The following is a 12138-nucleotide window of genomic DNA, read 5'->3' on the forward strand; positions in this document are numbered from 1 at the left end:
GGCTCAAAGGAAAAGCTAAGCGAGCTAAAGTGCGCTGAGTGGTGGTACAAAGGGCTAAGTCAGGCTTTGCTTATAAAGACGGAGTGTTTAGTGGTTCTGGCGTGGTCCACCAGGGTTCCCGCGCGAGATCACTATGAATGAATTGACCAAATTTTGCATGTTCGAGGTGAGCGACGTCCGAGGCCATTACTGACTAGTACAACTATAGGGCAAGGGTCCGACAAGAGCGCATGAAAGGGGTACGGGAGACGTGGGTCACGACAGGCGTGAACCATGGGCGAACGTGAAACACGAGCCACAGTGCCAACCTAACTCTGGAACAGGAACAAGTCCATCATGCACAATACGACACGCGTGACACCTATGGATGGCGTATAAGTAATACGGCACTACAATGCACAAACAGGATATGCATGAATGCACGTCCTATATGTCCTTTCACTGTTGCCAACATATAGGGCAACCGTTCTCAGATTTTTGGCACATCATTCTCTCCCTGTAACTAGTCGATACTATCAAACTATGCTTGAGTCAGTGTACCTACAGAAACTTGATTAATCCTATCTAAGTCAGTAGAGTACCATCTATCCTGGATACATAACCATAGTAATAGGGCTACTTACATGACTTTGCATACAAATATCCTAACTTTTTGAAAGAATTTGTTGTCAAATTTTAGTTTAGAAAAGGTTTTCGAAGCCTTATTTCCCTATTTGCGCTCTAATACCACCTGTGGCAGAACCGCCTAATCTAATGCCTCCCAAGAGTGCTCGTCTTCCATTAGACACTAAGCACCCAAGGGAGAACACCAAATTACTCAGTTCCGTCGGGCACACCCTAGGGGAGAACCCGAAAATCCACATTTTTGCCATCAAGATCACAAATGAGAGAATAAAGCTTACATCATTTTTTACCATTTCTTACATCACTTGTAGTACAACATCAGAGTATAATATTTATTATTGTAATAGTGGAATGTAATCATGTTATTAGAGTTATGAACAATTTAAAATTAACAGCGAAATATAAACACGTGATCAGAATTACAGCGGAAATAAATATCTATTCATAGCATGATGAAACATTGATAATTGAACTATGACAACAAATTGTAAGCTTTCATTTATAAAAACATTTGGTGAGAGTTGTAAGTAAAAACTACGATCGCAGCATAAAGGAAACCCTCTCTGAGCCCACCAGGAGAAATCCACACACAAGAGTCAACTCTCGCATTCACCTGTCACCTGCAATAGGGGGAATAAAACCCTGAGTACTTAATTGTACTCAGCAAGACTTACCCAACAGGAGAAAAGAAAAGACTCCAAGGATATGCAAGACTATTTGGCTTGTGGGTTTATTGCATTTGCAGGAAGCATTACTAAGCGTGCGTCCTTATATTCGACTTTTATTAATTGCCGCATCAGGTTTATTAACTAACCATTCTATGTAGGCACCTGTACTACTTTCAAGCAGGTGGTGAGCAATCAGAGTTCCTCTTTCCATTCCATCTTTCATCTTTCAGTTCTTACTACGATGCTAAACCATAGACAAGCCGTATCGGATTGCTCGATGATTCATGAATCAATGCCCCCAGCTGGGTACCCCAAAAACACATGTCCCGTTTGTACCCCAGGCATAAGCAGGACCAACCCATCACTCTCCTATCCCGGGTGTCCAGGTCCCCATCCAAACTAGGACTCCAAGCCCCCACCCCTGAGTCCTAGACTCAGTGCAGTGCAAGGACCTCCTCCACCAAAACAAAACCCTGATAGTCGGTCCGAAAAGAGCCGGATCCATGATAAGAGAGCAACAAGTCTTCCAAGCGCCCATACCCAAGTATGTGCTCGGGATAATAAGTCTGTGACTTGCCTAGAGTCTTATGCAACGATCGGTCCTTAATTGACATAGATAGGGGAAAGCAGTGTAACCAAGCCATGCCCCGCATCCATAGCGACACAACCTCTTACACCCACCAATACCCAAACCATATCCCTGCCCGATCACCATTTTTCTTTGCACCATTTATATTTTCCAAGTGGTAATATTACGGTAATATATTTCCTATCTCTCGCGAGTGACAGGCTTCGATGCCCCGGATATCCCTGGAATTGTGTTCTTAGTTTCTTGCCGACCTTGATTTCCATGTTGTCATTGCAGGTTGTTGCACCTATTCTTTACTGGGAATCAACAACTTTCAGCAGACCAGCTATTGCTCTAATATGTTTTGGCGCAATCGCCTTATTCCCAAGTGTTTTGTTACCTTCTTCGCCCTTCATGTGGCTTGCGGGGATGACTTTTGGATATCTTTATGGCTTTTTGATAATCACAGTGGGGATGAGCATAGGCATGTCATTGCCGTATTTTATAGGCTCTGCATTCCACTGTAGGATACATGTGAGTCAATTACCGTCGTTTTTCTTATGTTTTATCCAAATAGAATAGGAAATAGATTAGCAAATTACTTAGTTTCGAAAATATGGTTGTTAATTGTTCTGCAGAGATGGTTGGAGAAGTGGCCAAAGAAAGCAGCTTTTGTTAGGCTTGCTGGCGAAGGAGATTGGCATCATCAATTTAAGGCTGTTGCATTACTAAGGATTTCTCCATTTCCATATATAGTTTTTAACTATGCTTCTGTGGCTACGAATGTCAAATATTACCCATACATAGCGGGTTCTATGGCTGGAACCATACATGAAACTTTTCTTGCAATATACAGGTTTGTACTTACCTCATGTCTTCTGTTCTTTTGATCTTGTGTTTTTTTCTGCTCACCTGATCATGCGTGATACCCATTGTGGTGAATTTGTGTCAGCACTTTAGATGAAACCTTTAGCGTGTTATATCTGATTTACTCTTTGTGATAGCTGGTTTTTCTAGTCACCTATATTCATTAATGCTGTTTGACGGAGTCAGGATACATTGGTTTTGTTGAGTTGCTGGCTTGCTGCCCTTATATATCTTTTTTAATTCGAAACTTACATGCATGAAACTTGAGTGATGATGTGCATCCTATTACGTGCTATTTTCATGTGAGCAGCTGAGCATAAACTCTATAATTCAAATATTATGTCTGAGCTGCTGTAAGATTATATTCACTTTATCTTGCATCGGTCAGGAGAAACTAATGCCAATTTTTGCAAACAGTGGGAAACTTCTACAAAGCTTGGCTGTAGCAACTAGCCATGGGTCCTTCTTGTCGTTGGATCAGATTATCTACAATGGAATCGGCTTTACAATTGCTGCAGCTTCCACTGCTGCGATCACTATTTATGCAAAGAAAGCACTTCAAAAGCTCCAAGCGGAGGACGAGATATTTTGAGCGCATGAGGTCCAAGCCCAGGATCAAACCCATAACGCTAGTTTCCTTTCAGGTGTATTATATATATGAACACTTGCTACTAATTTTGTTTCCTGTGTCAACTACCTGACTACTACAACCATCTGAGGAGGAGGGGGGGAGGGAGCAGCAGCAATTGTAAAGAAAATAGACCCAGAAAACACTTACGTTTTCCGTTCTTCTTGTTTTGTTTTCTGTAGAGAGAACTATCAACTTCATCAGTGTATTGCATTGCGCGATGTAAATTCCCTAGTCGAAAGTTGTTTCCTTGTCTTGAGAAGTATAACAAGATATGTATTGTTGGATGCTGGCAGCGTTGATATCCATTAGATACACTGCAGGCATGGTTTTGCGTGTTCTATAGTGATGCATCTTATGCGGATAAGTGATATTATATGATGAAATCTTCTGGGGGCTATTCTAAAACGTATTCGTTATGCTGGGGCTACCCAGAACATGAGCTGAGAAAATTTGCTGAGAGCTGAACTACGAAATTCAGGTAAAAATCATACATCTCGCATGCCCTTTGCTGAGAGTTGAACTCCTACGAAATTCAGATAAAAATCACACATCTCGCATGAGCCCTTTTTAAGTTGAGGCTGGGAACACAGCTCCTATCGATGCGAAACTGGAGCCGACTTATTGTTACGTTATACTCTTGCAAGGACAATTGATTTTGGAATCAGGCGTCCCCATCTCAATAAAGGGCAAAGTACCAGGTACAGAAACAATTCTCCATCAATACATTAATTAATATTGTACGATTTCCCACATTAGGCACATGTAACCCGTTGCCGACACGAAAATGAGTTATGCCACAACAGAATCTCACTGCCGATCCGTCTAATGCAGCCTCAGTGGAGATTTTCACGGTGAAATACCCACTCTTAAGGGAGAGTTTTCATTCTATGATTTCATTGACATTTAATTTTATGACTCATAGAAAGTTGATAATCATGCCAAGAGAGTTTCATCATTTTTTCTCTTTTCTTAAATACTGTTGTCATGTCATAAAAAATGCCTATGTGACAACCTATTTAATGTAAATGAAATTCATATGAAACTCCCACTTGAGACCTGAACTGTTCTAGGTTGATAACTCTTGACATTCAATCAGCCACGTTTGTTTGGCCTACTATCATCAGAGTAACACAATCACTGTACATTCATCAGGTAGATGATTAACTGAATCTCCACAAGGCATAAAATTATGGATCTTCCACTCTGTTATACAACTGATGAATCACGCAATTGCGCACAGGACAATAAAGGTGGACATCAAAAAAGCACATCAATGCAGTTTCACAGGTTCTTCCACCGGCTTCTTGGGTCACAATGCGATATTGTCAGTTCAGGGAGGAATTATAAGATCATGCCGCATCGCCTACCTGAAGGCCGGAGGCACGACAAAGCTAAATCAAACTATACACCTAAGAGTGAAATTTTCAGTTGACAGCTAATAAGGGGAAGTTCTTGCGGCTTCCTCCCACAGACACTGGGGGTGCTTAATGAGGTTATAGCTAAGACCACACTACAGTCTTTTGGGGATTACATGCAATAAGAAGAAGGCGCTAGTTGCCAGCGCTGTTATGCTCTTTCTGCGACTACTAATGCTGCATCAATTATGTAGACTGCACAGCAGCTGGTGCTGCCACTGCAAGCTTCTTGCTACTTGGGCTCTCGTCATCAGCCTTCTTGGCACCTTCGGTAGCCTTGCCAGGAGTGGATTTTGATCCTGAAGCAGAATCGGGCTCATCGTCCTCAACGACAACCTGTACAGGACGCTTGCGACCACGATGCATATGACGTTCACAGTATTTCTCATTTGGGATAGTGCTTCTCCAACATCGCCATTTTTTACCATCTGTTCGCCGACACCTTCCTGGTTCTGGTTCTGGGTTCTTCCCAAAGTCCAAGCAGAGTGTTGCTAAGCCCATCACTGTACAATCAAGTTATCAAGAACGGTTAGAATGCCTCCAATAGCCCATATATAAATAATCTTAACTTTATGATTTAATAAGATGCTCCAAGCCTAACTCAACAAGGTTCCTTCATCACCCTTGGTAACATGTGCATCAAATTGCACTTCATCTGAACATTGCTTTGCTAAAAATATAACTAACTTAACCTATATAAAAAGGACAATTTCAGATGAGATTAATAAATTTATTTATTATACCATCCTACAAATCGCTATCATGAATATCTAGTGAACAAATTGGCAAAGTCTACCAAAAATCAGCAGAATTTCATAAGAGCACACAGATGATGAGACAGGTTTGAAGCATACATGTAGGGTACTTCTGGGCGCCTTCAGAGGATGCACCAGTTACACTCTTCCATACGGGGAAGACGAGGTGAGTAGGCACAGGTACTCGGGCAGCCATGTACTGATACACCCGGGACTGCTGCTCTAGCTCCTGAAGCTGCATGGCTGTGAATGCTGCCCCAGCACCATCAGGGATCGATGCCACAAGCGCTTTCATTTCTTCCTGAAGTGCTGCAGTTGCTGCAGCTGTAACCAGGGAGGGAAATCTCAAGAGGCGCTCAGCCAAGAACTTCAGGCTAACTAAACATAAATCCTCAATTCATGGATGCATGCACGAGTACTTAATTCAACACAGAGAGAACAAAAATCAGGCAGAACAAAAAGGTTGCATACATGTAACTTTAAAATAAGCTTCAATTTCATGTTCACTGTATCAGGGAAAAGTAGCATAACAACAAAGAGGTGAAAGGAAGGAAGGCCTTCTGTTTATTGCATGACTACAAGTCAAACGATCGTGATAAAGGACTTTATAGAATAAAACAAACCATACTTTTCTGAAGCCTTCAACCCTTTGGGTAACTATACGAGTTAACATATCAGTACAAAAGCAATAACTGAGCTCAATCTCTGATCCTTTGCATGTATTCTCATGCAACAGAGCAAAGTTATTACAAGAACCCGAACCGAGCAAACGAAAAAAAAAACTCAAAAAGGTGCTACTCAATGTTTAAAAAGAACAATGAATACAGTGAACAAACAAAATCTACTTTACAGGCAGAAATAAAACCACTGCACAAGTACAATTAGCTGGCAAGTAAAGTTACCAACCAACACCCAAAACAATATTTTCTTCAAATTTTTTTATTCTGTTTCTGGGCACCTGTTCTGTTCAGAAGGCAAAAGACGTCGACGAAGTAGCACTACTGTACCCATGCATCTGACAGCTGAGACACTAGCACCAACAGGGGCAACTAGTACTACTAGAGCCATGGCCGGAGAGAGAGACTGGGAGAGTCTGCAAGAACGGGCGCCGTACCTTCCTCCGGATCCTCGACGGCGACCACCTCCGGATCCTCGACCAGGACCAGATCTCTGCACGCGGCGTCGACCTTCTCCCCCGCGCCGCCGCCCTCCACCTCTCGATCCGCCTTCCCCTCCTCCGGCTCTAGTCCCGTCCCCTGCCCTCCAGCCTCCTGCGCCGCTTCCCCCTGTGCCTGTGCCGGCGCAGCCTGCACTGCCTGCTGGTGCTGGGGGTTATCCCCTCCGCCACCGCCCGCCGGGTTCTTGCCCTCCCCCTCCGCCGCCATGGTCGCAGCAAAACGGCTGGCGGCGGCGGACGCGAGGACGGGGGAAAGGTATCTTTGGGCGCGGATCGAGGCGGCGGTGAAGGGAAAGACCGGTGATACGGCGCTCTCGCTTTGACGGGCGTGGGGGCGGGCTAGGGGTGGGGGGAGGGAGTAGGGAGAAGGAAAGGAGAGGGGCGTGCAGAGGGGGAAAAGGTTTGGGTGCCAGGGGCACTGGTGGTTTTATCAGGTGCGGCGTTCGGGGCACGGGAAACGCCCGAACCCAAATTGCTAGGGGCACGCCGGGGGTGGTGGGTCAGAGTATGGCTGCTGGATTTTGCGCATTAAATGGTGGGTGCATTGCAGCACCTGGCATGGGAATTGTATGGTTTTACAGGCTTTCTATTTCTGGAGGGTGTGTGTGTGAATGTGAACTTCAGTTTCTTTTGCTAGTGCAATCAGTCATATTGCGTTAGTCCGTTAGATTAGATTTATTTATTTGTTTGAGTACCAACGGCGAGGATGGAGGCTGTATGGGTTTCTTCGGCCTCTATTTTTTGTTTTTCAGACTGAAACAATTATGCAGAAATTATCTCAACAATTATGGACGATTCTTATTACTGGTAGCTAAACAGAAGTTGGGTGATACTAGTCATGACAAATGTAATGTTTATCGGGTAATTTTTTGTTCCGTGTTTTTCATCAGTTCCGTACTCATAGTATTTATTTATTTATTTTATATGATCATATTTGATTGTTGATTGATGACTATAAATTTGATCATTCTAAAAATATGACACTTTTTTTTGAGACGAAAGAAGAATTATATTAGATCATAACTGAGTACATCATCACATTACAAGCACACAGGAATACACTACGTATATCAAGAACCTAATCATCTAAATTGTACCCACGCTTTGTATAGCCCAAAATCTCAACTCTAAACCTGTATGACGATTCGTATAGACGACCGCACAGACAAACACTCGACAAAAGGCATGAGAAAATGACCTAGCATTATCTCCAGCATTTTGTGGCAGCACACAAACCAATGCTTCTAAGATTATTTGTTTTATATCAGACAAGCAACAAAACATATTTGAATTTATGTAATGCATTTTTTTTATCTTGAACCAAAAGTATAATAAGAGCCATAGCTAGCTTTATTATTCTATCATTGTTGAATTGCTCATGCTTCTTTTTTAGAGCGTGTTTTACGAAGTCCACTCCAGTGCTGCTGCAGATACGGGTTGATTGGACACATTATATTGTGTGAATGTGAAGGATCCGAAGTTTGATCGTGCTCTTGACACTTTGGAAAGGTATCTAACTTCAAATCCTTGATGACCATGTCTTATGATTGGAATGATGAAGTTATTCTACAGTTCTATGCCACTGTTTTGTATGAGCATCCCACATATGAGAAGTATGAGATCATGCATTTTCAGATTAAGGGACATCCCTATTATGTGTCTAATGCTCGCTTAGCTATATTCTTGGTTTTGATTTTGATGATTTGGACAAGCCCAGTTTGCATGGTGGATATGAGACAGGGGTCATTGATCTTTCTTTTTTGCATACACTCGTGCTGCCTCAGCTTCAGATATTTGCACTACCACCAACATGCAGAAGTATTACAGATATATCAATGAATCAATCTCTTGGTTCGTGCTACTCTGACACCCAAGATTGGTGATGCCTCTTCTATTCTATCCTCGATCCGTCTTTTGTTGTTGACTCTCAAGGATGATGACGAGCGGTCCTTCAGTGCTTTTGACTTTTTGTATAGGGAGACCAAGACCACCTATTTGGATCCCAGGGAGTCCTGCACCCATGCTCCTTACATCATGAAGATGATTGAGGTGGTCACCAAGAAGAGTTCCAACAAGGAGATGAGGCACGAGCCCTACAGGCTAGTGAAGATTCTTGTTGATCAGATTAAGAAAAGAGAGGTCGGAAACCTTGCAGGCCACAACCACATGAGTCTTCTTAGTCTAGGAATGGCAACAGGGCGAGATGGGGCCGGGTGGAGAACCCGCACACCCAAACTCGAAACCTGAAACTCAAACCCGACCTAACACCAAACTACCTTTTTGGTGTAAACCCCCACTTGAACCCGAACCCGTCGAGGACCCGAAACCAGTTGGGTCCCCTAAAATCCTACTCGACGAGACAGACACATAGCACTAAAATTTGCTCGCTAAGAAATGAAGTAAAAAATCACACATCCTCTCAAAAAATTGCTCTCTAAAAAAGAACTACACTTGCCCAATAAAACATTGCTACAAAAATGATTTGTTTATGTCTATGGACAAGGCTATGATTTGTGTGGCCGAACCTCAGATAAATCATGTATCCCGTGTGCTTGTGTTCTTGAGATTATATTTCTTGTATTATTTGTTGTGGCGGCCTGATCTACTTTGTGTGTAGGCAATGGAGCAAGCGTAGCTTTGGAATCACTACATATCACTCATCTACGCATGTGGTAAAAACAAGTTTAAATTTGGTTAAGTTGAATTTCATAACCCTAGTTATCTCTCCTTTCACCAGGGGCTAGAAATTCGTTCCTTGCTAGAAATTCTGGACAAGACCAAAATTTCTGATCAGGACCGAAATTTCCAGTACCTAGAAATTTGATCCGCTGCAAAAAGTTTTAAGTTTCTATTCACCTCACTTCTAGGCATTGTGATCCTTTCACTGTTGCTCGACCTTCAACGTTAAGTCAAGAATCAAGCTATTACAAGTTCCTGGTGTTATTACAAGTGTCATTCATCAAAAAGTGTTCAAGATTAATGAGCGCATCATAGTAAGGACACATTTGATCAAAGAAGAGTAGATGCAAGTAGCGTGAATCAATTGAAAGCTGATGAAATTAGTTGCAAAATTAGCTACAAGGAGTTGAAAGGAGTTGCAACCGGTTTGAATTAGTTAAAATCAGTTGCAACCAGTTGAAATTAACTATAGGTAGTTGGAAGAAATTGGAATCAATTAGAAAACTAAAATACCTTCATGCTAAGCTACACATGTAGTATAAGTGGTATATGAAGTACATGTGTACTTAAGTAGCAAGCCGGCCACAACGAGAAATTAGGATTCTTTGGTGAACTAGAAACATACCCCACGCATTGATGTGGGAATTACGAATGGATTCGAATGAAATTAGATTAAATTATTTATATGAAGGAATAAATTGTTATAATTTAGTGGTAGTGGATGATGTGGCATACTAATGATGACAATTAAATGCATGTGATAGTGGACCGTTGAGGTAGGCTGCTTGCATGTTGAGATATACAGCCTGTTCATTTATTGGTTTCAGTCAGGGCTTATCAGCCAGTTAACAGTGTTTTCTTCTCATAATAAATCAGCACCAACCAGGCTTATCAGCCCAGAAACCAACTAGCGAACAGGCTGATAATGTATAGTGGGGTTTAAGATTATAAGATACTAAAAACATACCCATCGCATTGTTGCGGTAACTACTGATTTACAAGGAATTAAACTATTCATACAATTCTTAGGAAGTGAACTAACTATTATAAACTAATGTTAGTGGATAGCACGGCACACTGATGTGAACAACTTAATATATGTTAGTAGATGATGTATCTCGCTGACATGAATATAATAATTGCCTGTGCTAGTGAACTGTAATTGCAAGTCATGGTGGACTACTAAGGTGGACACCTTGCAAGTGACAGTGGATTGCCGAGGTGGACACCTTGCATGTCAAGATAATATTCTAGTGGGGTTTAGGTTATAAAAGATATAGATATAGATATAGATTAGATATCATCTTCATGAAGCATGTGAAATGGACTTCACTATTGGCTTTTGGAGAAATGTAATGGGTTTCATTGACTATTCTTCTCCAAGATAACAAAGGTATCATTGTAATGTGCATGTTCATACATCCCTCGCTAGTATGCAGTTAGTGCACATAGCACACATTTTGTGTTAAGGACATGCATTAAAATGAATTATTTTAAGTTCTAGCATTGCCACTATTACTTCTATGTTTATATGTTCTAGTGGCCGTGTTTAGAATTGTTCATGAGCTAGTGAACCTAAGTACTTGATCAAGTTGGATGGCAATACAAGTGATAAGTAAAACCTCGATAAGATAAATGTTTATGGTGTGTGGAGAAGCTTAGAGAGGGTTCAAATCATGACTTGAAGCTTATGCAATTTAATTAGAGCAAGTCATTGCGAAGAAAGCTCATGAAAACAATCTAGTTCAAGAATAAGACAATAATTCATTTTTTAAGTGGTATCCACGCATTTTAATTGGTATATGGACTTTTGTGCTTTCATAAGTGGTATCTAGATCATCTCAAGGTGGTATCCACAAGTGATCCTCGACTTTGAGTGATGCCCCAAGTTTAAGTTGTGTCACTCATTGATCTCAAGTAATATTCGAGGTCATCCCTCCAAGTGGTATTCATTGTGACTTACAACAATTGCTATCTCATGGTGTCCGTCTCACCTCAAAGCACCTTCCGATAAGTTTCATCGATCAAAGTGATGCATCCTTTGTGAAAATTGATGACAAAGGGATAGAGATTGCACAAAGATATGTGAAGATATGAAAATCGGTGCGAAGGAATGGTGATGCGTAAGTGGACAAGGATATTGAGAGCTTGGACAAAGGGGGAGAAAATGACCAAGATGAAGATGATAAAGGGTAGAAAATGCAAGATTGAAGAACACATGGGGATCCAATTTTTGAACAAAAGAAGCACACAAGTAGGGGGAGCAAGTGTAACACCCCAGTGTTAAGCTTGCATTTTTCACTTGCATTGCATAAGCATAAGTATGATCCACTCATTCATGAGCATAAGCATAAGACTAGCATTTATTTATTCTAGGTTTATCTTCATGAGATGCTTAATTATACATGTATATGCCTTATGGTCATGCTTGGTTAATGCAAGTGGGTGTTGTTTGGTCACCAAAACAACTTAGACATACTTAGAATGAAAAATGGAACCAAGTTTGTATTCATGAGTTGGCCCAAAAATGCTTCTAAGTGATATTTCTACTAGAATTATCTTTATTAAGTTGATTGTTTGACCTATCTTGACCAATTACTTAGAGACCTTGCATGGTCATGGGACCTAAATAAAAGTTGTAGTTTAGGTAATGTAGAACAAACTTTGTTTAACGGGACAGAGCTGAATTAGTGCCTAAGTTGGTCAAATAGGGCTTTCAAAATTCAACTTAATGCTGTTTTGAAACTTGAAATT

General features: G+C 41.4%; 2 protein-coding genes across 2 annotated transcripts; one reads left to right on the forward strand and one right to left on the reverse strand.

Moving 5' to 3' along the window:
* The first annotated feature begins 2101 nt into the window (after positions 1-2101).
* Positions 2102-3763, forward strand: LOC136550141 (uncharacterized). The gene is made up of 3 exons (XM_066541627.1): positions 2102-2394; positions 2499-2716; positions 3145-3763. The coding sequence occupies exons 1-3, from the start codon at positions 2143-2145 to the stop codon at positions 3317-3319; spliced, it is 645 nt and encodes a 214-aa protein (XP_066397724.1). The 5' UTR covers positions 2102-2142; the 3' UTR covers positions 3320-3763.
* Positions 3764-4537: 774 nt separating this feature from the next.
* LOC136550140 (GRF-interacting factor 10) lies at positions 4538-7076 on the reverse strand. Its single transcript, XM_066541626.1, has 3 exons — positions 6643-7076; positions 5628-5852; positions 4538-5276 (listed from the first exon to the last, which is right to left on the reverse strand). Exons 1-3 carry the CDS (start codon positions 6911-6913, stop codon positions 4960-4962), a joined length of 813 nt encoding a protein of 270 aa, XP_066397723.1. The 5' UTR covers positions 6914-7076; the 3' UTR covers positions 4538-4959.
* Between the last annotated feature and the right edge of the window lie 5062 nt (positions 7077-12138).

The sequence above is a fragment of the Miscanthus floridulus genome, chromosome 4, assembly GCF_019320115.1.
Source record: "Miscanthus floridulus cultivar M001 chromosome 4, ASM1932011v1, whole genome shotgun sequence".
In the NCBI taxonomy this organism is placed as follows: Eukaryota; Viridiplantae; Streptophyta; class Magnoliopsida; order Poales; family Poaceae; genus Miscanthus; species Miscanthus floridulus.

Coding starts and splice junctions, on each gene's coding strand:
- LOC136550141 (XM_066541627.1), top strand. CDS start 2,143: ATGTTGTCATTGCAGGTTGTTGCACCTATTCTTTACTGGGAATCAACA. Junction 2,395..2,498: donor CATTCCACTGTAGGATACAT/GTGAGTCAATTA, acceptor ATTGTTCTGCAG/AGATGGTTGGAGAAGTGGCC. Junction 2,717..3,144: donor ACTTTTCTTGCAATATACAG/GTTTGTACTTAC, acceptor TTTTGCAAACAG/TGGGAAACTTCTACAAAGCT.
- LOC136550140 (XM_066541626.1), bottom strand. CDS start 6,913: ATGGCGGCGGAGGGGGAGGGCAAGAACCCGGCGGGCGGTGGCGGAGGG. Junction 5,853..6,642: donor CGTCGAGGATCCGGAGGAAG/GTACGGCGCCCG, acceptor CCCTGGTTACAG/CTGCAGCAACTGCAGCACTT. Junction 5,277..5,627: donor CGCCCAGAAGTACCCTACAT/GTATGCTTCAAA, acceptor TTGATTGTACAG/TGATGGGCTTAGCAACACTC.